The 27,909-nt window shown below is 34.7% G+C and overlaps 1 protein-coding gene across 1 annotated transcript in view; it reads left to right on the top strand.

The window, feature by feature from the left end:
* Positions 1 to 27,909, top strand: part of MS3_00008175 (uncharacterized protein) — an 89,168-nt gene that overhangs the window by 31,887 nt on the left and 29,372 nt on the right. Inside the window, exons 2-3 of the mRNA XM_035732780.2 lie at positions 22,478 to 24,286; positions 26,670 to 27,601. Of these exons, the coding sequence (XP_035585860.2) occupies positions 22,564 to 24,286; positions 26,670 to 27,601 (2,655 nt within the window). The 5' untranslated portion in view covers positions 22,478 to 22,563. The remainder of the gene's footprint in view (positions 1 to 22,477; positions 24,287 to 26,669; positions 27,602 to 27,909) is intronic.

Raw genomic sequence — 27,909 nt, 5'->3', positions numbered from 1 at the left:
TAAAATAAATAGTTATATGATTCCCTCATTTAATCTGAATAAGCTGAAAAAACTGAGATCATTAAGCTGTTTTCAGTCAACACTATCGTTTCACTGAAAATCTTCCAATACACTGATACAAATCAATGGCTAATAACAGACTTGATTGTTGTAGTGAAGATGATACCTTCGTAACATTAAGTTATATTACAACAGTTCATAATTTCAAGACTCGTCAGTCTTAATAGTTGAATTCATGAGTCGAGCTGAAATAGACTACCATCGAAATCCTGTACTAGTGTAGGAATCCTCAGCAGTGCGCACACACGATCTCGCACGTGAGACTCGAACCCAGGACCTTCGGTCTCGTGCGCGGATGTTAATTCTCTATACCACTGAACTGGCATTCAATGGTGTTATTATCTTAAATCGACCCATGATCTCGCTCAAACTTTCATCCACTATTTGTGGTCAGTAGCTGCCGACACAGATTGGACTCCACTCGTTAATCTGTAGTATATTATAATCATTTTACCTTAGTAAGAAAGGATAGTAACATACACTAATGAATGACATCATATTTGATAATTTACATCTATTGTACATTTCAATTACCTTTTATAATTTACGATTTCGTCAGTTTTTAACATCGTTTATTCTTTCTGTTTTTCAGTTAAATCATTATCTTTTGAAGACTATGTCTTTCAATTATCTAGACATATACACAACACACATTTTGAAATGAATACAAACAGATGATTCCATATGGGTTAGTATAGGGGATTTGTGTGTAGGTTGTAGAATTTTATTGAGATCATGAATTGACCTAAGTTAGACAGCCAATAAAAACCTTGAAAAACTGGACAGCTGTTTTATCCTAATACGGGACTCCTTAACAGTTTGAATCAATGACTTTATCATAGAAGATCTAGCTCAAGATTTTCAGTCTTGATTGTAAATTTTCAACCTATGATTCTATAGTAGTCTAGCTTTAAATAACTCATGAATTCAATCATAAAATTATTAAATATTCATTTATTTAATGACACTTTAGTTGATTTCAATCATAATGACATGGATATTAATGTCATAGAGATATTAAACGAGTTAAGGTCTCAGTGAAAAAAAATGCAAAAAAAGTCATTATACCTTTTTAAGCAACTTACCTAGGAAGCATCATCGATGAGCAAAGAGGTTCAGATGCAGACGTAAAGGCGAGGATTAGCAAAACAAGGGCCGCATTCCTTCAATTGAACAATATATGGAACTCAAAACAACTGTCTGTCAACCAATATCAAAGTCACAATCTTCAATACGAACGTCAAAACAGTTCTACTATTTTGAGCTGAAACTTGGAGAACTACTACACCCATCATCAAGAAGGTACAAGTATTTATAAACGATTGTCTATGCATAATACTCAATATCTATTGACCGGATACCATTAAAAACAGCCTTCTGTGGGAGAGAACAAACCAGCTTACAGCTAAAGAAGAAATTAGGAAAAGACGTTGGAAATGGATAGGACATACATTACGCAAACCATCAAACTACATCACGAGAAAAGCCCTAACTTGGAATCCCTAAGGGAAACGGAAAAGAGGAAGGCCAAAGTACACATTACGTCGGATAACAGAAGCAGATATGAAAAAGATAAATAACAACTGGAAGGAGCTGGAAAGGATTGCCCAGGACAGGGTTGGATGGAAAATGCTAGTGAGCGGCCTATGCTCCTTCACGAGGAGTGACAGGCGTAAGTACGTAAATAAGTGAAACCTAAAACGTGAATCGATCATTTTCGGTAGATTATTAATTCTGATACCAATCAACATATGCTCAATAGTGACTGAATTCAAGAGGTATTTCCTGAAGTTCTAGTGAGAAGCAGTGATCAGTGGAGTTCAACCGGGTCAGTTGTGAGATAGTAACTCACTGATGACAATAGTGGATGTGTCGCTCAATTTAGTGAATTAGTTGAGTTTAAACATTAACAGCATTGGATGCCGGCCGACTCAGTGATCTGGAGGTTAAGCGCTCGCGTGCGAGACTGATATGTCATGGGTTCGAGTCCCGTGAACGGGATTGTGGCTGCGCACTGCTGAGGAATCTCGTACTAGGACGAAACGGCTGCCCAATGCTTTCAGGCTTTCCATGCTGATCTAGCTCCAATCGACTTATGATCTCAACTATTGAGATTAATATTTTTTTATTATAATAACAAATGATAGCTTTGTTTAGTTAAGTAGTAGGATAGAATACTTTCGGTTAAAGAATTATTGCAAACCAAACAAAATAGATAGTTGTTTCGTCTAAGTTCAAGACTATTTTAGTTGATTTTAGTTTGTAATGGTTCTGAAGGAGTTATTCACTCATTAATAACATAGAATCTATCAAGGGTGTTCATCTATCCATATTTTTACTTCTGACATTAATACATCAAAGTGACTTTTAGTACGGTTAAATATCACATAATTTACTCACCAATCAAAACGTGACTTATGCAATCTTAGCACTGTGCCGAATCAATGACATATTGAATGATGTGAGCAGTCAGCATCTTTATTAGTCCTTTGTTTGCCTAGCCTTGCAAGTTGTGTCCACAACACCAATACCAGCTTCCACTATACGAATCATTCATTTCAAACATATCTAGTTTGTATAAAAGCCAAACGGACCATATGCTTTGAATAATTTTTTCTGGTTAGCGAGTTAGTTTTCTGTGAGATGGGATAGGACATACATTGAGGAAAGCACTCAACTGTGTCACAAGGTAAACCCTCACTTATACTCCTCAAGGCCAAAGGCGAAGAGTATGAGCAAAGAACACATTACTCCGAAAAATCGAGACATACGAGAAGAATGAACAAGGAATGGATAGAACTAGAAATGAAGGTCCATTACAGAGTGAGTTGGAAAATGCTGGTCGGTGGCCTATGCTCTATTTGGAGTAACATGCGTAAGTAAGTAACTAAACGGACCACATTACACTATACCATGAGAATGGCTGTGATTGTGGGAGACGGTAATCAATAAACTGAGCACAACTTAGCAACAGTAAATCGTATAATGATAGTCTATAGTTCAAAATCAATCTTATAATAAGAGGAATATAGGTATACATAATCTAGTTACTGAATAGTTATGCAGTAGGGGTGTATATATATATATGTAATATTAATCCATAAATAGTTCTCAGAAGTTACACCTGTTGGGTCGGCTTCCGGAGAACTTCAACGGAGCCTCCAGAGGCCCAAAAAGGAGCCGAAGGGCCCTAGCCAATCAGATTATGATGGAACGTTCGAGAATTCCAGCGTGGCGTGCTACGATTGGTCGGTAGCATAATATGACGTTAACGGATTGGCTGAAATATGATGTTGATTTAACAGACGCCAACATCTATAAATACCCTTGATTTTCTGTACTAAAACGAACCTTGGGATAAAGTGTTTTCTCTCATACTTGTATCTTCTTTCTGGAGTTCAAGTCGCTGTGTAGTTCTAGTCTGCGGGTTACGGGAATAGCTTAGGATTCGTATATAGCGTTCAACCTACACGACTTATCAGTGGCGACGGGGATGGGATTCGAACCCACGCGGGGAAACCCCAATGGATTAGTAACTCGATCTTCACTAGGATACAATAATCGGTAATAGACTGTATAATTAATCTCAATAATAATGAATAGAAATAAAAATTTAAGGGAAAGAAAATTTATAATTCAATAATGATTTATATATGATAAACGAGTTTATTGATTTATTATTGATTTTATAAATGTTAGATTATTGATTTGTTATTAGTTTAATTCATTTCAATTGATTGATTGATTAGATATTGAAAAGAATAAATCATTTATTGATATTATGAATGGATCAATGTTAGATCATTATTGAAAACTAAGAAGCAATGAATGGCCATTTCGTTCTAGTGTGAGATTCTCCAAGGTTGATGGATGTGCACTTCTCAGGAGTCTCATACTAGGACAAAATGGTTGTTTAGTCTATTCAGCTTTTCATGATATCAAACTCAAATAAACAATCTTCACAACCTTATACTGATAACTAATTTATGATTATTACGGATATCGATTAATAAGTAGTCGATGAATAAATCGGCCTGCTTTTACCGGTCTGTTTCCTTTCTTCAATCGAAAAACGTATTCACATTCCATTGGAATAAGTATCAGATAGTAATATTTCTCAGTTACAGTAAACAGTTGTATTAGAGGCAGTAATCAATATTTAGTTCAAGCTACCACATTAACAAATTTAGTTTTTTTTCCAAAACATTAAGAGCATAGTTATTAATTAACCAATAGATCCTATCCAGATATTTGATAAGTTTGACACTTCTAACTCATTTCCAATACACTCTGTTATCATGTCAGTCAGTCAGTCAGTAACAACGTAGAACTTCGTACGTACGTACATCAGTTCGAGTTGCCACACTACATTAGCATAGAGATGCAGTTGTCGACTCAAATCCCGTATTGGTAGAAGTAGTACAAGGAAAAGCAGTAATCGGAAACATTAGGGCTTAATGTTATTCAAGTAGTATAATACAGTGAAATAAATTTGGAAGGAGAAAAAGGAAAGGGACATGAAGAATTCAGAAGATTAGAATTTGGGAGAATACAAAGAGTAGATGCACCTGCGCCATTGCAAACGATTTTGAGCCATGTCATTCAAGGTCTCTAACCATCGGTTGCTACCAACTCGCGGTCCCCAACCAGGTAGTCTACACCCACCAACATGGCTCAGTCCACTTGTCAATGACTTCATGGATTTGTGCCATGTTTTGGTCCGGCCGCCCCTATCTTTCTTCCAATCTATTCCTATACCATTGAACATCGCACGTCAAGGCAGTCGGTGTTTAGGCATACGTAACACATATCTCAGCCACCTCAACTGATGAAGTTTCACTACCTCATCAATTGATTTGCCATTCTTACCTAGTACCCGTTTTCTGACAACTGTGTTACTTACTCGGTGTTCCCATGATATACGAGCAATGTTTCGAAGACACCTCTGATCAAATATGTTAGGTATGCAGAGGAATATACCAATAATTATCGTGTTAAGTCTAATGGTGGCCTTGGACTTTAAATGTACACTCCCTATTGGTCGATATTTGTTTCACTTGTTAAATATTGTGTAAATGTTGTTTTCTATTTTATTGTACTATGTGGTTTGTTTGTTTGGTATGTAAATAGAGTATGTCTGAGATATAATGATTCATATCTCAGAGGCTGTGACTCGCGTCCTAGACTCAACTGGCTGGGCTACACAGGGAAGCGGGACCAATTGAGACTCTAAGCCGTCCGTACTTGTTTTCCGTGTCACTGAATCGGTCGATAAATACGCTGCGCATCTAACCGTGCAATCCACCCGTTACAACAAAATACTAGTACCCTACGAATATCCTTTTCTCTTACCGGCCATGATTCACTTCCATAAAGTAGGACGGAACGAACTGCTGTTCAGTAAACCCGTCCTTTGGTTGGTAGACGGATATCTCGCCTACGCCATAAATGACGCAAGTTGGCAAAAGCTAGTCGAGCCTTCAGTATCCGTGCTGATTTCGTCACGCACCAGACCACAAGGACTGTTATCATGTAATGTTAGTTGTTAGGTTAAATAGTTGATGTATAATGAGTGAGAACACAAGAAGGGACAATTGAATGTACCTGAACACTAAAATTACAGAATCTCTTAGTAAAATCTGAGAATCATACAGTAAATACTTCATTTACAAAATGTCAATCAATCGTCTCAAACTTCACTGTTCCTTCATTTACAAACCCAATTACTTTCTGTTTTCATTCTTTCATTCTCGTCCTTTTTCTACCTGACATTCTATTTCTCGCTAGTGTTATATACTACTTATATCGATATAAGTAGCACACACTACAGATATACAGAATATATATATCCTATTTTATAAGAAATGAAAGTTTGTTATCTCATCATCTCAATAAGACTATCTTCTCTTTCACTGATTGAAATTATGAGTCAATTGAAGTTATATCATCATGGAAAACGCGGGAGCACTGGACGGCCGTTTCGTCCTAGTACGGGACTCCTCAGCAGTGCGCATCCACGATCCCGCACCACGCGAGATTCAAACCCAAGACCTATTAGTCTTGCTCCAGGCGCTTAACCAACAGATTTTCTTTTTACCAAACAAAAATCATCATAAATTAAACCTAATTACATTCAACTAAAAGTATGTCTTAATCCCTTAATTACTTCATAATAAATCAACAGTAACCATCATGTTCTTTTTTCTTTCTTTCTTTTAATGTAAATATTTTCATTTTCATCAGTAATCTAATCATGAAAATAAAGTACCCTTTACAAAAACAAAACAACAAAAAAGAAACACGACATATTTGATCAACCAAAAACACAAATAGTTCTCTTGTTCCATCTATAAAGATGTATGATTGTGTATGTGGGTGTGTTTGTGTGTGAAAGAGAGAGAGAGAGAGAGAGAGAGAGTGAAATAAGAGGTAGGGAATTATATTATCAGAAAGAGATTTTGTGGATATAAATTCATTAGTTGATTAGTTCTAGACCACCATGAAGAACTTGGAAGTACTGGACGGCCGTTTCATGCTAGTATGTGACTCCTTAGTAGTGTGTATTCACAATCCCGCGTTGGACCTATCGGTTTCGTGTACGATTGCTTAACCTCCAGATCACTGAGCAACGCATCCAAGGGTATTATTGTTTAACTACAATCAACCCACAAAAATTGAGCGACACACATACCATTATCATCAGTGAGTTACTATCTCACAACAGACTGGGTTGAAATCCACTGGTCACTGCTTCTCACTAGAACTCTAGGAAATACCTCTTGAATTCAGTCACTAGTGAACATATGATGATTATTATCATTTTATCGTTTTAAATAAATTTTAATATTCACTATGATTAACATTCTGTTGTCATATTGCTTTTTAATCTTTTCTTCAACTGAAAAGAAACTAGTACATTTTTTCGCATTGTAATTGATAATGATGACGAAATGGTTGAGATTTGTAGCTCAAGTGGATGATTATGATAGAGTTTTATTCTCTGAGCTGGATGGTTTATTTGTGGAGCTTTCATCGTTATTTTGAACAATATCAGACTAGAGGTTAGTAACTTTAAGGACTGATGTCACGTTTTGGTTTGACCGTCACTAACTTTCTTATAACCGTTCCCAACACTAGTCAACATTGCGTGTCGTGGTAATCTGTGCTCAGGCATACTCAACACGTGGTCCAACTATATCAGTCTATGAAGATTCATAACCTCATCAACTGATTTACCATCATTCTCTAATACCGTGAGTCTAACCTCACAAAATGAATTGATAAGATGTTAATCTGTGATATCAAATTCTTTTATGAGTATAAGACTCCTCAACAGTACGCATCCAAGATCCTGCAAGTGAGATTCGAATTTAGAACCTTCTGTCTCGTGTGTAAACACTTAACCTCTAGACCATTGAACCGGCAATCCAATGGGGTTAATGTCTAACTTCAATCGATCCATGATCCTCCTTCTGATAATTTAGAATGTAGTATATTCATAACCTATTCAATATCCCCATATTGTAAATCAGATTTTCATTAGCCTTTACACTAATATACAGTACTATTTATATGCATACACTAAAAATATTCAGCCAATCAAGGTAATTTATTAATCAGTGATAACAACTAAATAAATTGTAAAACTCAACATCATAAATATAAAGTACAAATTGATAGTATGATGTATTCACATTGACCAAAAATAATAAATGCTTAGATCAATCTTTCATAACAGAAAATAGGCAAACTAATTGAGTTCTAGTGAGAATCCGTGATCAGTGGAGCGAATTTGTGTCGGGTAGAAACAGGTATCTACCTCAATACAACGGAAGATGGTCGCACAATTTTTGTGGATTGGTCAAGGTTAGACTTTAACACCGTTGGATGCCGGCTCAGTGGTCCAGTAGGTTAAGCGTTCGCGCGCGAGACCGATGACCCTGGGCTCGAATCCCTCGAGCGGGATCGTGGATGCGCACTGCTTAGAAGTCCCACGATGTGACGAGACGGCCACCCAGTGCTTCCATTTTATCGATGTTGGTCTAACATCAATCGGTTCATGATCTTAATCGAAAACTTAATAACACTATTTTTTATTATTATTTTTTTAATTATTAGAAGCTTTACTCAATATTATATTTTTGGTACCACATAGAATTCTCAGCATAAAGTATTTCAACAAGTTTCCTTTTCTTATACCTCGATCGATTGTGACGATAAATTTTGAATGATGACCAGTTAGATGTTAGGAGTTCGGCAATCCACATTTGATTACTGTTCATTCGTTTCAATGCATATTGCCGGCCATCATGATGTCGCTGATTGTACCTTTCTGTATCCCGTATAACGAAAGGTTGTAAACTTTTCATAAACGCGCCTGAATAGATTGTGTGCACAATAGACATAATGATGTGCTAAAACAAACAACAAAACAGATAACTTGATGAAATATCTAGATCGGAGGAACAGGTAGCCCAGATATTCAAGCAGGCCGCCTATACTGATTAATATAAATATTGTAATGATATTCATTATAAGTTATATAATTTACACAATTTGAATTGTTCGAATAAATGTGAATAATAAAATTTGGCAACAGTATAATTTATAGACGAACCAATCAAATTGAGAATAACAGGTCTTAGATTTTAGCGCGAAATTCACACATCCATATGGCTAAATAGAGTTTTGACATTATAGCTGATGTCAGTTCGTGATAACAACCCTAAATCTAATTCTTAACCTTAACCATCAACTGTAAATCATAATCCTTATTCTTTGAACTGCTTTATAACTTTCACTTAGCCCTACCAAGTAGGTAGACACTCTCGAAATCCCTTTAGCGCCGCTCAAAAGTCGTCCATAAGTTATAGTTTCACCGAAAATTGAATGAACAAAGGATATGGAAGATAATAACAAGTGAAATTGTTTGTTAAACCTAATTTGACCAAAAAAGAGATAAGGGTTTTACAAATTCCTTTGTGAATATTTAGAGTTGGGTTGTTGACTGGACTACCTATAGCTTATGTTACATGTAAGAGACGATATCGAACTTCGTAGAAGGTCTTTTTCAACTAATTTATCCATCAATTTCTAGCCAATTTTTGGTGATTCATCAATTTATGGATACATTATCAGAATTTATCACATCCATGTGTATCTACGAGTTCGGAGTACAACCAAACAACTGAATCAATAAATTAATGAACACCTCTCTTCGTGTTTAGGAAAGAGTATAACCTTTCTATCACACACGGTCGATAGTTTTCAGTTAGTAGACAGAAAAAAGATAGTTTCGAGTAGTTTGTCCATTGCCTACTACTTTCTCTTATAGAGTTGAATCTTATTGCTTAAATATGAAAGAAGTTTTAGGGATTCAAGTGAACAATCCAAATCTTTGAATTCATTAAAACATTGATCACACCATTATCTCCTCTCTGTTTGATTTAATTTTAAAAACAATTTTATATATTAGTATTCTTCATACACTTTGTTCATTTATTTTTGCTGTTACTTCACATACATACATACATACATACATACATACATACATACATACATACATACATACATACATACATACATACATACATACATACATACATTCATATATACTTACTTACTTACTTACTTACTTACTTACTTACTTACTTACTTACTTTTTTACCTTCTTTCTTTCTTTCTTTTTTTTTTCTTTTTTTTTTTTTTTTTTCCTTTTTTTTTTTTCTTTCCTTCCCTTTCTTTCTTCCCCTTTCTTTTTTCTTTCTTCCTTTTTTCTTTCTTTTCTTTCTTTTTTCTTTTTCCTTTTTTCCTTTCTTCTTTCTTTCCTTTTTTCTTTTCCTTTTTTTTTTTTTTCTTTTTTTCTTTCTTCCCCACCTACTTAGTATAGGCCGTCCACTAATACTCTCCATCCAACCTTATCATGAGGACAATCATTTTCAGTTGTCATTCATCCTTTTCATATCGTCTTTTATTTCCCAATATGTGTTCTTTGGTTTTTATCTCCTTTCTGTTTCCATTTATTTTTTTGTTATCCATGTAAAGCATTTTATATTATTATACTATTTCTATTTTTGAGACATAAAAAGACATTTCTACAGTTTCTGTTTACATAAGACAAATGGAAGTATTAAAATTAATTAACAAAATCAAAAGAAACTGTGAACGAATTAAGACAATTTCCAATTAGAGTTACTTACTTACTTACTCCTTACTTACTTACGCCTGTTACTCCTAATGGAGCATAGGCCGCTGATCAGCACTCTCCAATTCACTCTGTTCTGGAGTCGCTAACCCCATGCTCAACCCTCCTCCTTTATCCGGGCTTACCGGCAGTAGCCCCAGGAGGGACTCCAGGCGGAGTTTCCAATTAGAGTTAATGATAAGATACTCAAATGATAGAGAAGATTTGTAACACTACACTTCTATCTGAAGTTTGTACTGATGATGTTGTTCAGAAGAATGATGAATGCTCCATGACTAAATCATCCAGCTCGAAGTACAAAACTCCATTTTAGTTTGATGGAGTTTGATTCTCTGAGCTGTAAGCCATATGTGAAGAAACTTTGAACACCACACTTCTATCTGAAGTTTGTACTGATGTTGTTCAGAAGAATGATGAATGCTCCATGACTAAATCATCCATCTCAAAGAACGAAACTCCATCAAAATAACATATTCAATTCGTTATGTATGAACTAATTAACTGACTTATTAATTTTGTATGTTTAAATGTATATTAATAAGAGATGATACTAATTTCAAGGTAATTTGTGTAAAAATTTGTATGAAAATTCATCAAGTGATGGAGTAGTGAATGAGAACTTAGGCGGGCAATACCAATTTATTGTTTAGGGCACTATTACACAGTAATTTACTAAATTTGGAAGATTATACATCAAATACATCATTTGCACATCATCTTTGAATAGTCGGCGTGACTATAGTTTATGGACGAATCAATCAGGTATAAGATAACAGGTCTCTCCCATATTGCTAAATAAAGATTTGGCATTATGCCTGATATCAGTTCGTGATGAAAAACCTAAATCTAATTCCTAACCTTAATCATAAACTGTAAATCATAACTCTAATTCCTTATGCTGGTTTATAAACCTCATTTGGTCCTAATTATTAAGTTAACACTCTCAAAGTCACTTTAGCGCCGCTCAAAGATCGTCCATGAATTATAGTCCCACCAAATAGTCTCTTATAAACTTGATTGTTTCTTTATCCCTGTTTTTATTTTGATTGCTTTCAGTTTCGTTCTCTTCATTTCAATCTACTCAACCCCTTGCTCTCAGCCATTCCATTTTGGACTGGTGTTACATACTACTTATATATGCAAAAATAAGTAGCATACACCACAGTAGGACAACTTTAATCAAGTCGAAATTCTTCACAAAGGTTTTGTTACTCATAAAAAAGACTGATAGTTAAAACTATGAATACATGTTCAAATCAGAATAATTTTAGTAGAATAGATAGAGCATAGCTAGTTACAAATAAACATTTGAACCTTGTCTTTCATCTCATTCATACTACCCCGTAGCTGGATTCAAAATGGGGATTTTGTAGAGATTGTAGTAATTTAAACAGTTGAATTCGTGAGTCATTCTAAGTTAACGACGTTGAATATCGGTTCAGTAGTCTAGAGGTAATCGTTCGTGCGAGAGACTGAAGTTCCTAGTTTCAAGTCCCGTATGCGACATCATGGATGCGCACTGTCAAGGAGTTTCATACTAGAACGTAATGGTCATCCAATGTTTCCAGATTTCTAATGGTGATCTAGCTTAGATCGACCCATGAATTTAACTGTTAGCATTCTGAATTAGCAACATGATGCAAACATTTAACATTCAAAAGCTTATTATATTACTGGAAATGAAATCAACGTTTAATCTTGAGTGAGTAAAGTTTTGGCATAGTTTTAATTGTAAATCTTTTAAAATCTTTGTAGAAGCTCAAATCAGTTAATCGGACGAAATATTGGGATTATTCACATACATGCCGTTAGTTAAATGATCATTGAAAATCTACCTTTTTCCTAGCAGTGTACATTCATCACTCTGTCATAGATTGATCACAGTAACACACAAGGAACACTATTGTCAAATTACCATTAGATTATTAAGTTTTGCTCTAACTAGCTATGCAACCATCATCCATTGTCATTGTGTAGTGAATGAGAATACCAGTGGGGACAACCAAATGTACTTGAATACAAAATTACATAGTCTCTTATTAAATTCTGAGAACCATACAGTAAATACTTCATTTGTAAAATATCAATCAATTGTCTCAGACTTTATTATTTCTTCGTTTCTACACCAATCACGCTTTGTTCTCGTTCTCTTCTCTTCGATCTTCTTAACATTCTGCCACCATCACAATTGACTGATCACTGGGTGGCGATCAATGTCATGCGTGTCTATTCCTTATTAGTGCAGATCGAATGCTATCAATCATGTTGCAATGTGGTCACCAGTCTAGGTGACTCGACACTGCGGGTACTATATATTGAGATTCGATAGTGGTTGGAGGTAGTCAATAGGAAACTCTGGACCTGGGTTTCGTGCTACTTGGCACTCGTCAGCAAGGTGTACCTGTAATCTTGAGGGAACTGGTGCTTCCTGGCGGTTTTCTGTCGACTACCTCCAACCACCATCTAATTCTGCCACCATGCATTCCACTTTTGATTTGTGATATACTACTTATATTTATCGACATCAGTAGAACACACTACAATTTATAATATCTGTGTGCATGTTCCTGCATGAATAAGACATGATTATTATCAATCCAAATGTTGAACAGTTCACTTAGAAGTATAACATACGTGGGAAATAATCAATCAGGACACTGTTTATGTATGCGATAACTTCCTTTCTCTCACGTATATATATACGGTACTGAATCGTTTCTCTGTCTGTTTATTTGTTTGTTTGGTTGGTTGTTTGTTAATAAAAGCCAGTTTTACTGATTTCATTTTTCCTTTCAAAGATAGTATCAAATTAATGAATTCAATTATCGTAGTTCAATGATTTCAGAATATAGAGATGTATTAGTGTAAGACTAAGACAATTATCATGGATACTAATGACATATATTTAATTTTTCGCTTGATTTGACTGACCTTAGTTATCAAGATCTGATAAGGAACGATGCATTGGTATCTATTATTCTTATGTAATCATCAGTTTCTATTGTTCTAATTTAAATATTTGAGAATTACGCAGAAACAAAAGGTTGAATAGGAAATACATCAATAAGTATATAGATATTTCAAAAGTTGAAATCATGAGTCAATTGATGCTAAACTATCATGGAAAACCTGAAAACACTGGACGGACGTCTTGTCTTAGTATGGGACTCCTCAGCAGTGTGCATCCACGATTCCTTCCCCTGTGAGGTTTGGACCTAGGACCTATCGCCCTCGCGCGCGAGCGCTTAATCATTAGACCACTGGGCCGGCCGGCATCCAACAGTGTTAATGTCTAGCTTCAATCAATCCACGAAATCGCGCCACCGTACACCATTGTCTTCACTGAGCTGATATGTCATACGCGCGAGACTGATAGGTCCTGGACTCGAGTCTCGCGGGGGGGTCGTGGGTGCGCACTGCTGAGTAGTCTCATACTACGACGAAACGGCCGTTCAATGCTTCCAGGTCTTCCATGGTAGTCTAGCTTCAATTGACTGATGATCTCAACTATTAAAATAACTAAGATCTCCATAAAACCTCTTCTGATATAGATATTTATTGAATGTAAATCACTAGATTTATGCATAAATCAACAATTCAGTTCATTTGTATCTCATTTAGATTATGAGGTAAATATGAAATTCATGTGAAAGGCATTTATAAGATTTGAACAAAGCAAATTATAAATATCAAATAGGTTTGTTTTGTTTATTTTTTCGATGAAATTTCTTATTCTGTGAACTTAAGGTACCAATGGTCACGTTCTGTGACACGGAATGGAATCCGTCAGGGATTATCAGTTCTTGCAAGATTACTGGTACATCTTTCTGACAAATGCCAAATAGCACGAAACCTAGTTCCAGGGTTTCCTGTCGACTACCTCTAACCACCACTTTATCTTTACATAGTGCACACAATGTCGAATCACTTAGACTGGTGGACACAGTGCAACTTAGTCGATAGGATTCAATCTGAACTAAAAAGGACCTGACATACATGACAATGATCACCATACAGTAATCAATCATTTGTAAATCACGTTCTCTCTGTCATGTCTCACAATATAATTTTCGTTTCTTTTTAAAAATTGATTTAATTCCTTCTGTTGCGAATGAGAACACTCGAAACTCTTATTTGAATAGCTGACTTAATCTATCTACATTAGCCAAGTTATGTCTTATTTAGTTTTGATAGATTGAAAAACTACGGTGTATTAGCTGAATAAATGTGTTTAACGACACTTAATAATAGTTACACAGCAGATGAATGGAGAATGAGAATAGTTCAAAAATAAATGTTTATATTTTGATTTCAATCATAATTTAGCAGTGAGACTATAATTTATGGACGACCTTTGAGAGACGCTATAGTGATCTTGAGAGTGTTCATCTGATAATTGGGAGCAAACGAAGATTTGAAACCAGTGTGAGGCATTACACTTGATGGTTAGGGATAGAGATTAGATGTAGGGTTTTCATCATGAGCTGATATCAGCTAAAATGTCAAGACGCTACTTGATCAAATGGATGAGTAGATTTCCCGACAATACCCGAGACCTATTATCTTACATGTGATTGATTCGTTCATAAATTATAGTCTCGGTACATCAGTTACTTGATACATACCGTCAAAGTAACATGCTTACTGAATCATCAGAAGGTGGTGTGTTCAATATCACATCATATTGTAAGCAGGCACGTGTAGGAAATGAGTTCTCTTAGAATTTTAAGAAGGCCATCGATTTGATAAAACGCATAAAGACGTCTCTTTTTGACTATCATTACATTAAGTTCATACAATCATCTCATATGTAATAATCTATCATGAAATAGATTAGTGTTACTTGATTATCAGAGATTTAATGTAGAAATCCATGAGAATGAAATAGGTGTTGTATCATTAAGCAAAATAACTAATGATTCAAAGTTGAATTCATGACTCATTCTAAGTTGAACCACCATTGGAAACCTGGAATCACTGAATGACTGTTTCGTTATAGTGTGTGACATTAAAACCATTGGATACTGGTTCAGTGGTCTGAAAGTTAAACGCCAAGACAGAAGGTCCTAAGTTTGAATTCCATGTGAGGGATCGTGGATGCGTACTGTTGACAAGTTCCATAGTAGGACGTAATGGCTGTCCAGTGTTTTCAGATTTGTAATGGTGATCTAGCTTATACGTAGCTTATTATGTATTAGTTTGAGAAATAGTAAGAAATAATAATTTATGAAAGTAGGATGAGTGGTAAGACCAATCAATTCATTTAACTTTGTCGGTAATATTAAAGGTCAATTCTTGTGGTGATCTGTGACCAGAGTTAACCACATGTTCAAGGATTAAACTGTCTATCAATTCGTATTCTGCTTTAGATAGTCAAACAGGACAGTTCTCGGATATTAGCTTACTAAGTGACCACTTTGTACAACCAATATAACTTGCTCCAAAACAATATGTAAGCCGATAAATACACATTGGGGTGGGCCAAAGCAGAAGTTTATCCCTACTGATCTTTCGAATACATTTTTTACTGGAGAAAATAATCAGAAGCTTCAGTAAATAAAACGTGTTCCTCAGAGATCTAGACAGTCTATTCTTTAGTATATCCACAGTGGTATCTTCCTTAAATTAAAAATTCTTCAGAACTGTTGGAGTACTTTCAGTTTGACATTTCGGTTTTAGGCTACTATCAATGAAATGTTCATCAAGTTCTACTTACCTCATCATCAATTGTGTTCTCTGTACACTATTCGTCTGTCTTTTGAAAACAGAAAATGAATTAAATTTCTCTTTCTACTCAGAAGTATTCTAACTCTGGAATTTCGTGTACTGTCAGTTTCAGGTGGATTTACTGTTTATCGATCGTTGTAAAGATCAATTTGGTCTTTATTTAAGCAAAATATCACAAAGATAAAATTTTGAATTCAATTTAGATCCTATCATCAACATTGTCGAATGGTGATAATTGCTGAACATCATCAAACTATGCTTAGCAGACTTATAAGCAAAGGTATATGTTGGCTAGCAGTGAAATTTAGGATACAGGTTTCGTCCTATTCGGAACTCATCAGTTGGATACAACTGTATACAAGAAAATTTAGAAAAGTAGCTTATAATGAGTTTTGTACAAATCAATAAATTATTCTTTGATGAAAATATATTATGAATCAATAATTCTTAGGTTAACTTAGATGTTTCATCTTGAAAACAATCTCCTTAGATATATCATGACCAATGAATGATATGGATACATTCAAAAAGTATAACACTGAATTTAAAATCACAATCTATTTTCCATACGCATATTTCCGGATAAACTTTTAAAAAACTGTGAATATATCATCACAGATGGGTAGTGGCTAGCAGTGGAATCCAGGACACGCGTTTCGTCCTATTCAAGCCTCGGTGGCTGGATGTGCTGGCCTCCCAGAGTTGATGTACAGTCTGGGACTCGAACCCAGTACCATTCGCTTGAAACCTCATTGCATTATCCATTCAGATATTGAGTCCTGATAGCCAGTATCCTGTGCAATTGGGTAAACTTTGAATTCACTTTGTATTGTTTGCTTGGATTTTTCCATTGTTGTTTACGATTGTAATTGATCGGTTTTTTAATAGCATATGTGGGTCCTGTGCTGATCCCCTTGATATTGCTTTATGTTACATGTGTTATAAGCTGACGAGTCCCGAATAGGACGAAAGACGCGTCTTGAATTCCACTGCTAGCCACCATCCATCTTTGATTTTCATTGATTGTCCATCACATTCTGTAATGTTCTTCGAGTGCACGATTCTTTTCTATTTTTCTTTCGATCCTCTTCAACTCGATCTTCTTAGTCTTCTGCTGTCAAGCTTTTCACTTCCGATTGGTGTTATATACTACTTATGCATGTCCACATAAGTTGTTTACACCACAGGCATATTTGCATCAACGAAGGAACTGATGTTCCCTGTAGGATTCAAACATACAACACCTAAAATTCACACCTGGACAAATGATCATTCAGTTATTTGCTACTGAATTCGCCCATGAAAATCTCTAAAACTTGCAAAGAGTCAATTACATAGAGTCCCATATTAGAACAAAACAGCTATCCAGTGCTCCCTGTTTTCAAATAGTACTGTAGTGTCTGCTACTGATGTCGACACATATAAATGATATGTATCATCAATAGAACGTAAAATACCTGGCGGAAGAAGGTTAAGAAGATCGAAAAAAAGAAAACGAGAACAGAGTGTTATTGATGTAGAAACGAAGAAACAACAAAGTGTGAGACAATTAATTAACATTTGAATAACGAAGTATTTAATGTATGGTTCTCAGATTTTACTAAAATATTCAATAATTTCGTGTTCAAATACATTTGATTGCCCCCATTTTTGTTCTCGTTCACTTCAGTACCGTAAGTAAGGTTGTAGTGAACAAGAACACAAGCGGGGACAATCGAATGAGTGTGAACGCCAGAATTACAGAATCTCTTAGTAAAAGCTGAGAATCATACAGTAAGTACTTCATTTGTAAAATGTCAATCATTCGTCTCAAACTTCACTGTCCCTTCATTTACATGCCAATTGCTTTCTGTTCTCACTCTTTCCTTCTCGATCTTCTGCTGCCGGACATTCTACTCCTGACTATCGTTATATTCTACTTATATAAATATAAGTAGTACAAACCACAAGGTTAATTACTAATGAATATCACTTTTATGCTAAACTGATCTCCACAATAATAATAATAATCCCTATATATATTTAGTTATTTTAAACTGATGTATCACAATTGATCGATCACTAGGTGATGATCAATATCATGTGTGTCAAGTCCCTCCTAGTGCAGATCGAATGCTATCGATCAGGTTGCATTGTGGACACTAGTCTAAGTGACTTGACATTGCATGCACTATGTTGAAATTAGATGGTTGTTGTAGATAGGGTCCAGGGTTTCCTGTTGACTACCTCCAACCACCATCTAAACTGGTGTATCGTTGACATATTTATTAAGCCAATAAGATTAAAAATAAACATTGAACTAATCAACACGATTTCATTATTCCCAGTATACACAAATTTTTCTAGTGAGACTATAATTTATGGACGATTTTCGCGTGACGCTAGACTGACCTTGAGAGTGTCCACCTAATAACTAAGACCAAATGAGGGTTATAAACCTGTGATGAATTAGAATTATGATTTACAGTTGATGGTCAAGGGTTCAACTCCGCCTTGAGTCCCTCCGGGGGCTACTGCTTGTCCCAAGCCCGGATAAAAGAGGAGGGTTGGGCATGGGGTTAGCGACCCCATCCTGTAGAAAACTAACTTGCCAGAAAAACGTTAACCAGAAAAAATTATTCAAACCTTTTAAACTCTGCCCTGGGAGTCAGAAGATCTTCATTTAGAAGAGTTATGACGTCACATGATGAAAGCCGAGTTCCTTCGGAAGTCACGAGGCCGATACCCCTTCTGACAACCAGAGCAACCATTTATTTAGGTACATGGAATACTCGTACAATGTGTGAGACCGGGAGAGTCTTCCAAATTGCTACAGAAATGAGGAGATACAACCTAGAGGTGCTTGGGATCAGTGAAACATATTGGATGCAAGTTGAACAACAACGACTAGCTTCAGGGGAGCTTCTGTTATACTCCAGTTAAGGTTTCAGAATTAGATTTAGGGTTTTCATCATAAAATGACATCAGTTATAATGCCAAAACTGTATTTAACCAAGTAGATGAATAAATTTCGCGCCAAAAATCCTAGACCTGTTATCTTATACCTGATAAATTTATTCATAAACTATAGTCTCGCTATATTTTTTCCTTAAAAATTGTACTGTACTTTACCAAGATTAAATAAGAACTATCATTAGTTTTCCTTCAAAAAAAAAAGAAAAAAAAGAACAACAAGGAGTGTTTTCATGATATTTTCTTTTGTATCTAGGATAGTAACAAAATATCTAGATTCTTCTCTCTTTTTGTTTTTGATTCACAGACAATGAATCTTAACATTTAACATGAACTAAAGGTTTATTCTATTTTAAATAGTCTTAAGTAAAAAAAAAACTCCGTTTTTTTGTTGAAAAATATCATTTCACTTTATTTAGTTACATAGATTCTTTATTATTTTTTCTATTTTTTTTTTGTTGTTGTTGGTTTATTTCCTCTTTCTCCCCCTCCCACCCCTCTCCCTGTGTGTGTATGTGTGTGTGTGTATGTGTATCTCACTCTCTCTCTCTCCTTTACTGTAAGTGTTCAATTCACCTTGAGGATGTTGACTCGGTTTATGATTACTACTGTTGTTGTTGCTGATGTTGTTTACCTTGTTTGATTTTTTTGCTTGTTAACTATGTCAAATGTAAAATTTCATTATGTAATTATAGTCATAGTTTCAAAATGACCTTGATTTAGTTTAGTTCACTATTGAATTATAAGAACATTTATGACATAATATACATTTTTGTAACTAAGACATCAAATCATTTCATAGTACAAATGTAAAAGAAAATGGAAAGAAATAATAAAAGAAGAGAAGAAAAGAAAAGAAAAGTTGTCATGTTTTTCTCATTGAATTACATACTTTTCATTGTAAAACTTTAAAAAAGAATGAAGTGAATATACAAGTTTGTTTGTTTGTTTGTTTGCCTGCTTCTTTACAAGAAAAGTATGATGATTTAGTATGTTAGTGTATTAGGGAAATAATTAATTATTAGTATTAGAAAGGGGGGTTGTGGATATTACAATAATTTCAATAGTTGAGATCATGAGTCAATTGAAGCTAGATCACCATGGAAAACCTGGAAGCATTGCATGACTGTTTCGACCTATTGTGGGACTCTTCAGCAGTGCACATTTACGATCCCGCCTCACAAGATTCTAACACAGGATCAATCCGTCACGCGAGTGAGAAATTAACCACTAGACCACTGATCTGGCCAGCATCCAACGGTGTTAATGTCTACATTCAACTAATCCACGAAAACAAGCGTCACCATTGTCATCCGTGAGTTACTATCTCACAATAGACTCAGTAGTCTAGAGGTTAAAAGTTTTTGCGTGAGACCGAAAGTTCTGAGTTCGAATCCCGCCAGCGGAATCATGGATGCGCACTGCTATTTAGGAGTCCCACAGTAGGACGAAACGGCCGTCCAGTGCTTCTAGACTTTTCATGGTGGTCTAATATCGATCGGTTCATGATCTCAATCATAAACAACATGTATTCATTCAGATTAGTTTATCAGTTAAAAGCAATCTTCATTCTTACACAAATAACAGACAGATATTAATGAATTTAGTGCATCTGAACTTAAATACCTTTTGTGTTCTGTTATATAATATATATGATCAGAATGATGTGAGATACCAGCAGTGCGCATCCACGACCCCGCACCCCGCGGGATTCGGACCCAGGACCTACTGGCTTCGCGCCTTAGCACTTAACCATTTGACCACTGAGCCGGCATCCAATGGTGTTAGTGTCTAACATCAATCGCGCAATTTCGTGGATCGTGGATGCGCACTGCTGAGGAGTCCCATACTAGGACGAAACGGCCGTCCAGTGCTTCCAGGTTTCCAACGGTGGTCTAACATCAATTGATTAATGTGAGATAGTTTTGTATGACACTGGTTAGTTTTTAATGCTTGAAGTTAGAAATATAGGGCATTAAATTCTAAGTCAATAGCTTAAAAGTAACATGTACTCTGTGAAACTAGAAGGAATCATGAGTACAAAACAAAATTTCCACAACTCTCAATTTAACTCAATATATAATCCAAATTATTTCAAAAGACTTAGAATAGATGAACCTTAGCTAGAATTGGAATCCAAAACGATCATTTCTTTTTATTTGAAACTTATGAGAAGGATGTACCTCTATCAATATAATTCACACAGAATGTATGTCTGTCAACAAGAACTGATCAAAAATTGATCCTACATATTAACATAGGGCAAATTCAAGATCATACTATTGTTAACATCTTAGACGATTCATCTTTTTGTCAGAACAGAAATGTTTCACGTACAGTTCGAAAACGGATGAAATCACTCGTGTATACACATAGATGTAATAACAAGTAATTCGTAAAGAATTTTTGTAATAAGTGATATTCATAACGCATCTATGTTAGTCGGTGTAGCAACCATTAAGAATCAATGAATACTTGACAACTATTTCATACTAGAATGAAACTCCTCAATAGTAAGCTAGTTCATTGGTAATCAAACCCAAAGTTTCTAGATCTTGTGGAGAATTTTTAACTGTTGAAACTATGAAGTTGAAGTCAAACAGTATGATTTCATTCAGAATATGATATTACCATAACTATTATTCAGAAGCATTGATGACAGTTTTTTTTTACTGTTAAATTGATGGATCTCCCTATGAAAAAGTCACATGTTGTAAATTAACTAATCACTAACTTATAATCAACTGGTATTGATTTATGGTGAATATTAAAGTTTCACATGAAATCAATTCTGGCTCAAATACTTCACAATAGTATTAGATGACACAAAGAAGAATTCCAAGGGAGAAATCAATACCTTACGGATTATAAATGAGTTTACCTACGAAGTATCAACTATCATTGTTGTGACTTTATGTCCGGCTAGTTATCAGGTGATTTATCCACCAATCAAATACGACTTATACAATCTTAGCACTGTGCCGCCAAACCAATGACGTTCGACCGGTATGAGTAGCCTAGCGTCCTTATTGGTCCTATGTCCGCCTAGCCCGTCCATTTGAGTCCAGAACACCAATACCAGCTCCCACTATGGGAATCGAATCGAATCATTTATTTCAGACATACTGAGTTTTTATAGCAACCAAACAGACCACAACGCACCATAAAATAGAAAATAACACAAATAAGCCCAAAAAGTGTCTGTGAACGTGGGAGGCAGTAGTCAATAAACTGAACATAGCTTAAGAACAATGAATCGTACAATAATAAATTATAAGTCAAAATGAAGCTTATAACAAGCGGAATATAGATATACATAATCTAATTATTGAAATGTCATATCATAAGAATATATAGATGATATTAGTCCATTAATAAATCTCAGAAGTTACTCGTGATTTAATCTTCGCTCGGATATCACAATCATGTAATACAAATTCAAGGAGGGGGTGATGGTAGGGTTATTAACTACATTCCACTATCTAATACATCTATACTTTGTAAATTCATGTATTTCTTTCTTCAATCCTTTAGAATCAACCAATTGATCGTATTATAAACTTACAAATGATTCTCTTCTTTCAAGAACTAATCCATATTCAATTTTATAATCATTTAAAATGGATGAAAAAATGAAAGAACCCGAAGACGACGGCGACGAAGAAGAAGAAGAGAAAGAAAAAGACGAAAAAGAAAAAGAACAAAGAATAGAACAATCAATGAAATTTAATCCGGAATGTTCCAATTCAATTTATAAAACTCAACATAATATACTTGATGATTATGATTTAAGAGGATTTAAACGTTATTCATATTTATTACATCATCAACCAAGTACAGAAACCGATAGTTTTGAAATGTTTCAATCAGTTGGTTCTACAAAATTTCTAGAAAATTTAGATGATTTTAAACATTCCACAAGTGGAAGTTGGAAATCGGTTATTTCAAGTTTTGAAGATATTGGCACCAATCATAATAACTTTAGTAATAATAATAATAATCATTATCATCAAATCATTGAAGTATATCCACATTCATTGAAGCCTATTGAGGCACAACCAAACTCTTCTTCTTCTACGACGACGTCTAGTACTGCTACTAGTACTACAATGAATGTTCCATCTAATCAGCGAATTCAAATTGATGATTTACAAGCATCCAAAGAACAATTTGATTGTTCATTCAAATCAATAAACAATACATTAGTCGATAATAGTTCTAGTATCAATGATCCTAATGAACAACATTGTCATTTACAACTAGATAATAATAATCATCATCATGTAATAATGCATAAAACTGATTTATTAGATCATGAAATACGTAGATTTGAAGTAAGAAAACAATCAAGATCATCAATTTTATCAAATAATCAATTTAGACGAACAAAATTTCTTAAACAGAAATATACTGACCCGAATACCACTACGACTACTACTGCTACTACTGCTACTACTGCTACTACTACTACTACTACTACTACTAATAATAATAATAATAATAATAATAATAATAATAATAATAATAATAATAATGGTAATAGTAGTATTAGTAATCATAATGACACAACAGAGATGATGCGTAACTCTTTATACAAGTTAAAACGAACTGCTACAGAGCATATTACTAATCGTTATAAATATCATGATCGAATGGAATCCTCTTTAATGCATCACCATCATCATCATCATCATCATCATCATCATCAACATCATCAACAACAACATCATTCAAATGAGAATAGTATTATTCCAGATAATACTATAATTATACGTCGTAAATCAACTATTCATTGTGTATATCCAAGACATTACAGTGATACAATGAGACAAGATGAACAATTCAATTCTCATACTATAGACTATGTAGATAAGAATGATAAGAATTCTATACTTGTTAATAGTAATAGTAATATTACTGGTAATGGTAATAGTACTAGTAATCTCTATGAATATGATACTCATTTAAATGAATATAGATTAAGTGATAATTTAAAATCATCATTTGAAAAAGAAGATGAAATGAAATCCGATAATTTATTAGAACGTGAAGCTCATATTGGTGCATTAGCATTAGCATGGGCATCAGGTACGCATAAACCAAAAAAATCTCCATATGATAAACATACATTAAGTAGAGAAACATCGGATAGAGTACAAGTGAAATTACGACAATATAATCATACTACTAATAATAATAATCATAGTAAATCACCTATAAAGAATCCTGAAAATTTTAAATTCAATGATTATACTACTAATAGTAGTAAAAAGAATAGAATGACATTATCTACATTACGTGAGCTTAGTACATCAATTTTTACTCCATCAAAAAGGAATTTGAGTAAGTTTAACAAGATACTGTTTATATATATACATATATATACTACTATTTTCCTAATAACTACTAGTAGTATGAAGCTGTTGATTAATAATATGTCTATAAATACATAACCCGGTACTTCCACCAGCTCTCAAATGCCCTGATACGGCCAAGAGTGAGGAGAATCAGCTCTTCCTCTACAAATGCTCTCACATGACTACGTGCATACAACCACTATCAGGGAAGCCGTACTCACTGACTTCTCGCAACACGAGTGTTGTATACAAAACTAAGGGGACGAAAAGTGAATGTTCGGAATCTAAACAGTGTTGGTGGACACGGAGAGTTCACCCAGGAGATTTGGAAAACCCTCATTCCAAACCAATGGTGTACATGGGCTCCAGGATCTTGACAAAACAAATGGTGTATGAACCAATTGTTGGTCACAGGCTAGCATGGGATTGCCTTGTGGACTAGACCTCTAGGTCAAAGGCTCCGAATGTGGCTCCCTGCTTCAGTTTGGGCACTCGTGCAGTATCCCACTCCTCACAGAAATCGAATGGTTTATGTGGCGCATATCTATTTGGTTCCTTGTTGTACCAATGTTTATGTGTTTAAATACATAAATAAATAAAATATATAAGCACCGATTAGGTAAATATTCGAAATCAAAGAGAACTGAACGAATGTTTAATCCAGGTTGATAATAATTTATGACGATAATTAACTTCAATAGAAATAAAATACTCAATTATTTCCCTCATGATATTCATTTGTTGATATATCATAAATGGATCAATGTTAGACTACCAATGAAAATCTGTAATCACTGAACGGCCATTTAGTTCTAGTATGGGACTCCCCAACAGTGTGTATTCAAGATCCTGTACGTGAAACTCAGATTCAGAACCTTCGATTAGAGTAGAAAATAAATGATCTCAACTTTACTTGATCTATCATTTGTTGTCCTAAAAGAATTCATTAAAAGAACTATGAAATTATAAACAATGGATTTGTATTAAGGAAGTCTGGAAATGGCCCTGAAAGTCTTGATGACCATTTGTTACTCCAAAATAAATAGTCATGAAATCAATAGCTTATTGAAGGTTAGGAATTACGAACTGAAATAAGCTATAATGCCAAAACTCTTTAACTAATTGTATGAATTAGTTTCGCGCCAAAATTCAAGACTTGTTATCGTAAATCTGATTGGTTCGCTCATAAATTATATTCTCGCCCTAGATAGCGCTGGTTTTAAATTTTCGCCACGAAAAAACTAAATCTCTAACTTGATTCTGATTGATTTGCTCGATAATAAAATTACAATAAATTAATTATCAGAAGGGATTTTGTGGACATTAACACCATCGGATGCCGGTTCAGTGGTCTGGTTGGTTAAACACCTGCAGCGAGACTGATAGATCCTGGGTTTGAATCTCGTGGTGTGAGGGATCGTTGATACGAGTCCCATACTAAAACGAAACGGCCGTCCAGTGCTTCCAGGTTTTCCATGGTGATCTAGCTTCAATTGACTCATAATTTCAATCAGCGAAATTACTAAATTAATTGATCAATATAATTTGTGTGAACATATTCATTGTTCTTAAACCTAGAACTAGATAACCTAACAGTGACCGATTAAAACAGCAACAAAAACCAGAATGAAACTTACATACTTAGGCCGGTTACTGCCAATTGAGCCAACCACCATTCTCCAACACACTCTGTCCTGGGTCTTCTTTCCTAGTCCTTTCCAATTGTTGTTTATTCTCCTCATGTCTGTCTCCATTTCTCAACGTAACGTGGTCTTCCTCTTCTCCTTTGGCCTTGAGGATTCCATGTGAGGGCTTGTCTTGTGACGCAGTCTGGTGCTTTCCTCAATGTGTGTTCTATTCACTTCCAGCACTTCCTCCTGATTTCTTCCTCTCCTGGAATCTGGTTTGTTCTCTCCCATAGTAGGTTATTACTGATAGTGTCTGGCCAACGTATCCGAAGTATTTTGCATAGACAACTATTAATAAACACTTGTATCTTTTGGATGATGGCTTTCGTGGTTCTTCAGGTTTCCGCTTCATACAGTAGAACTTTCTTCACATTTGTATTGAAAATTGTCACTTTGGTGTTGGTTGACAGTTGTTTTGATTTCCAGATGTTCTTCAATTGTAGATATGCTGCTCATGCTTTACTGATTTGCGCCTTCACATCATCAATGATGCTGCTCAGATATGCGAAGGTTTTTACATCTTCCAAATCTTCTCCGTCAAGTGTAATTCGATTGGTTCAAGTTAGATCGATATAATTTTTGCCGAATTTTCTTTCTTTTATTATTTGCTAGCGATTTAAATCATTCCTATTTGCTTTGTTTTTGTTGTGTGTGTGTGTGTTTGTTTTTGTTTTGTTTTAGTAACCAGTTTTACCCATCATCAAAACGTTACTCATCGACAGAAAGCCCATTATTCAATTCATGAAAGTGATAATCTTGTTCACAGTAATAATACTTATCGACCTAATCATGATGGAAGTAATATTCCTACTATCGCTAATACTACTACTACTACTACTACTACTACTACTACTACTACTACTACTACTACTACTACTACTACTACTACTACTACTACTACTACTACTACTACTACTATCACTACTACTCAAAATAATAATAGTAGTAGTAATAGTAACAAAACTGATCATCATTTAATACCTCATAGTATTAAACAAGCAATTATTAGAAATACAGCAAAAATTGCTATCTCACCAATATTGAATACAAATGAAGAGAATGATAATCATTCATATAATTCAATAGATCCAATCTGTGAATTAGATCAATTAGAACAATTCAATAGAAAAGATGATCATCTACATGAATCACATTCTATTGAACAATCATCATATGATCGTCAACAACAGCAACAGCAACAACTACAGCAAAGTGAAGAATTACGTAAACTAATCGATAATGAATCACAACGAATGATTCATAGTCAAAAATCTTCATTACAATCTGAACAATTACATGATATCAATGATATATTTGAAACGAATAATAATAATAATGATGAAACAAATAGACCAATTGGTATACGTGCTAAAATACGTCGTAATGCAGAAGATTTACGTTCATTATATGGTACTAGTGGTCCACTTGGTTCAGTTCAACCAACAATGAATTATAAAACATCAAATCGTGGAATTGGTTGGCGTTTACATTGGCGTAAAATATTTAATGAAAGACGTAGAAAATTAGCTGATTATTCATTATTTTTTGCTGTAATGGGTATTCTATTAATGGTATTTGAATTAGAAATGATTATGGCTAAAGTATATTTAAGGGTATGTATTATTATATTATAAGAATAAATTAAGGTACTGAATCTTTTCACTAAGCTTATAAAATTAGTCAAATAGACATATTTTTTATTAGTTTAGAGCGGCGAGACTCTAATTTATGGACAAGCCAATCGGAAGCGTTTTAGTGATTTCAAGGTTACGGTGCCAACTTCAGTGCTTAGTGCTAACGTACAATCGGTTCACAACGAATTTTGTACAAAACGTGATAATTGAGCGTCTATAACAAATAAAACGGCGAGACTATCAATCAGATATAAGATGATAGATCTCGGATTTTAACGCGAAAGCCT

This window comes from Schistosoma haematobium, chromosome 4 (genome assembly GCF_000699445.3).
Source record: "Schistosoma haematobium chromosome 4, whole genome shotgun sequence".
NCBI classification, from domain to species: domain Eukaryota; kingdom Metazoa; phylum Platyhelminthes; class Trematoda; order Strigeidida; family Schistosomatidae; genus Schistosoma; species Schistosoma haematobium.
The sequence above is the reverse complement of the archived record's forward strand: the minus strand, read 5'-3'. Positions and strand labels throughout refer to the sequence as shown.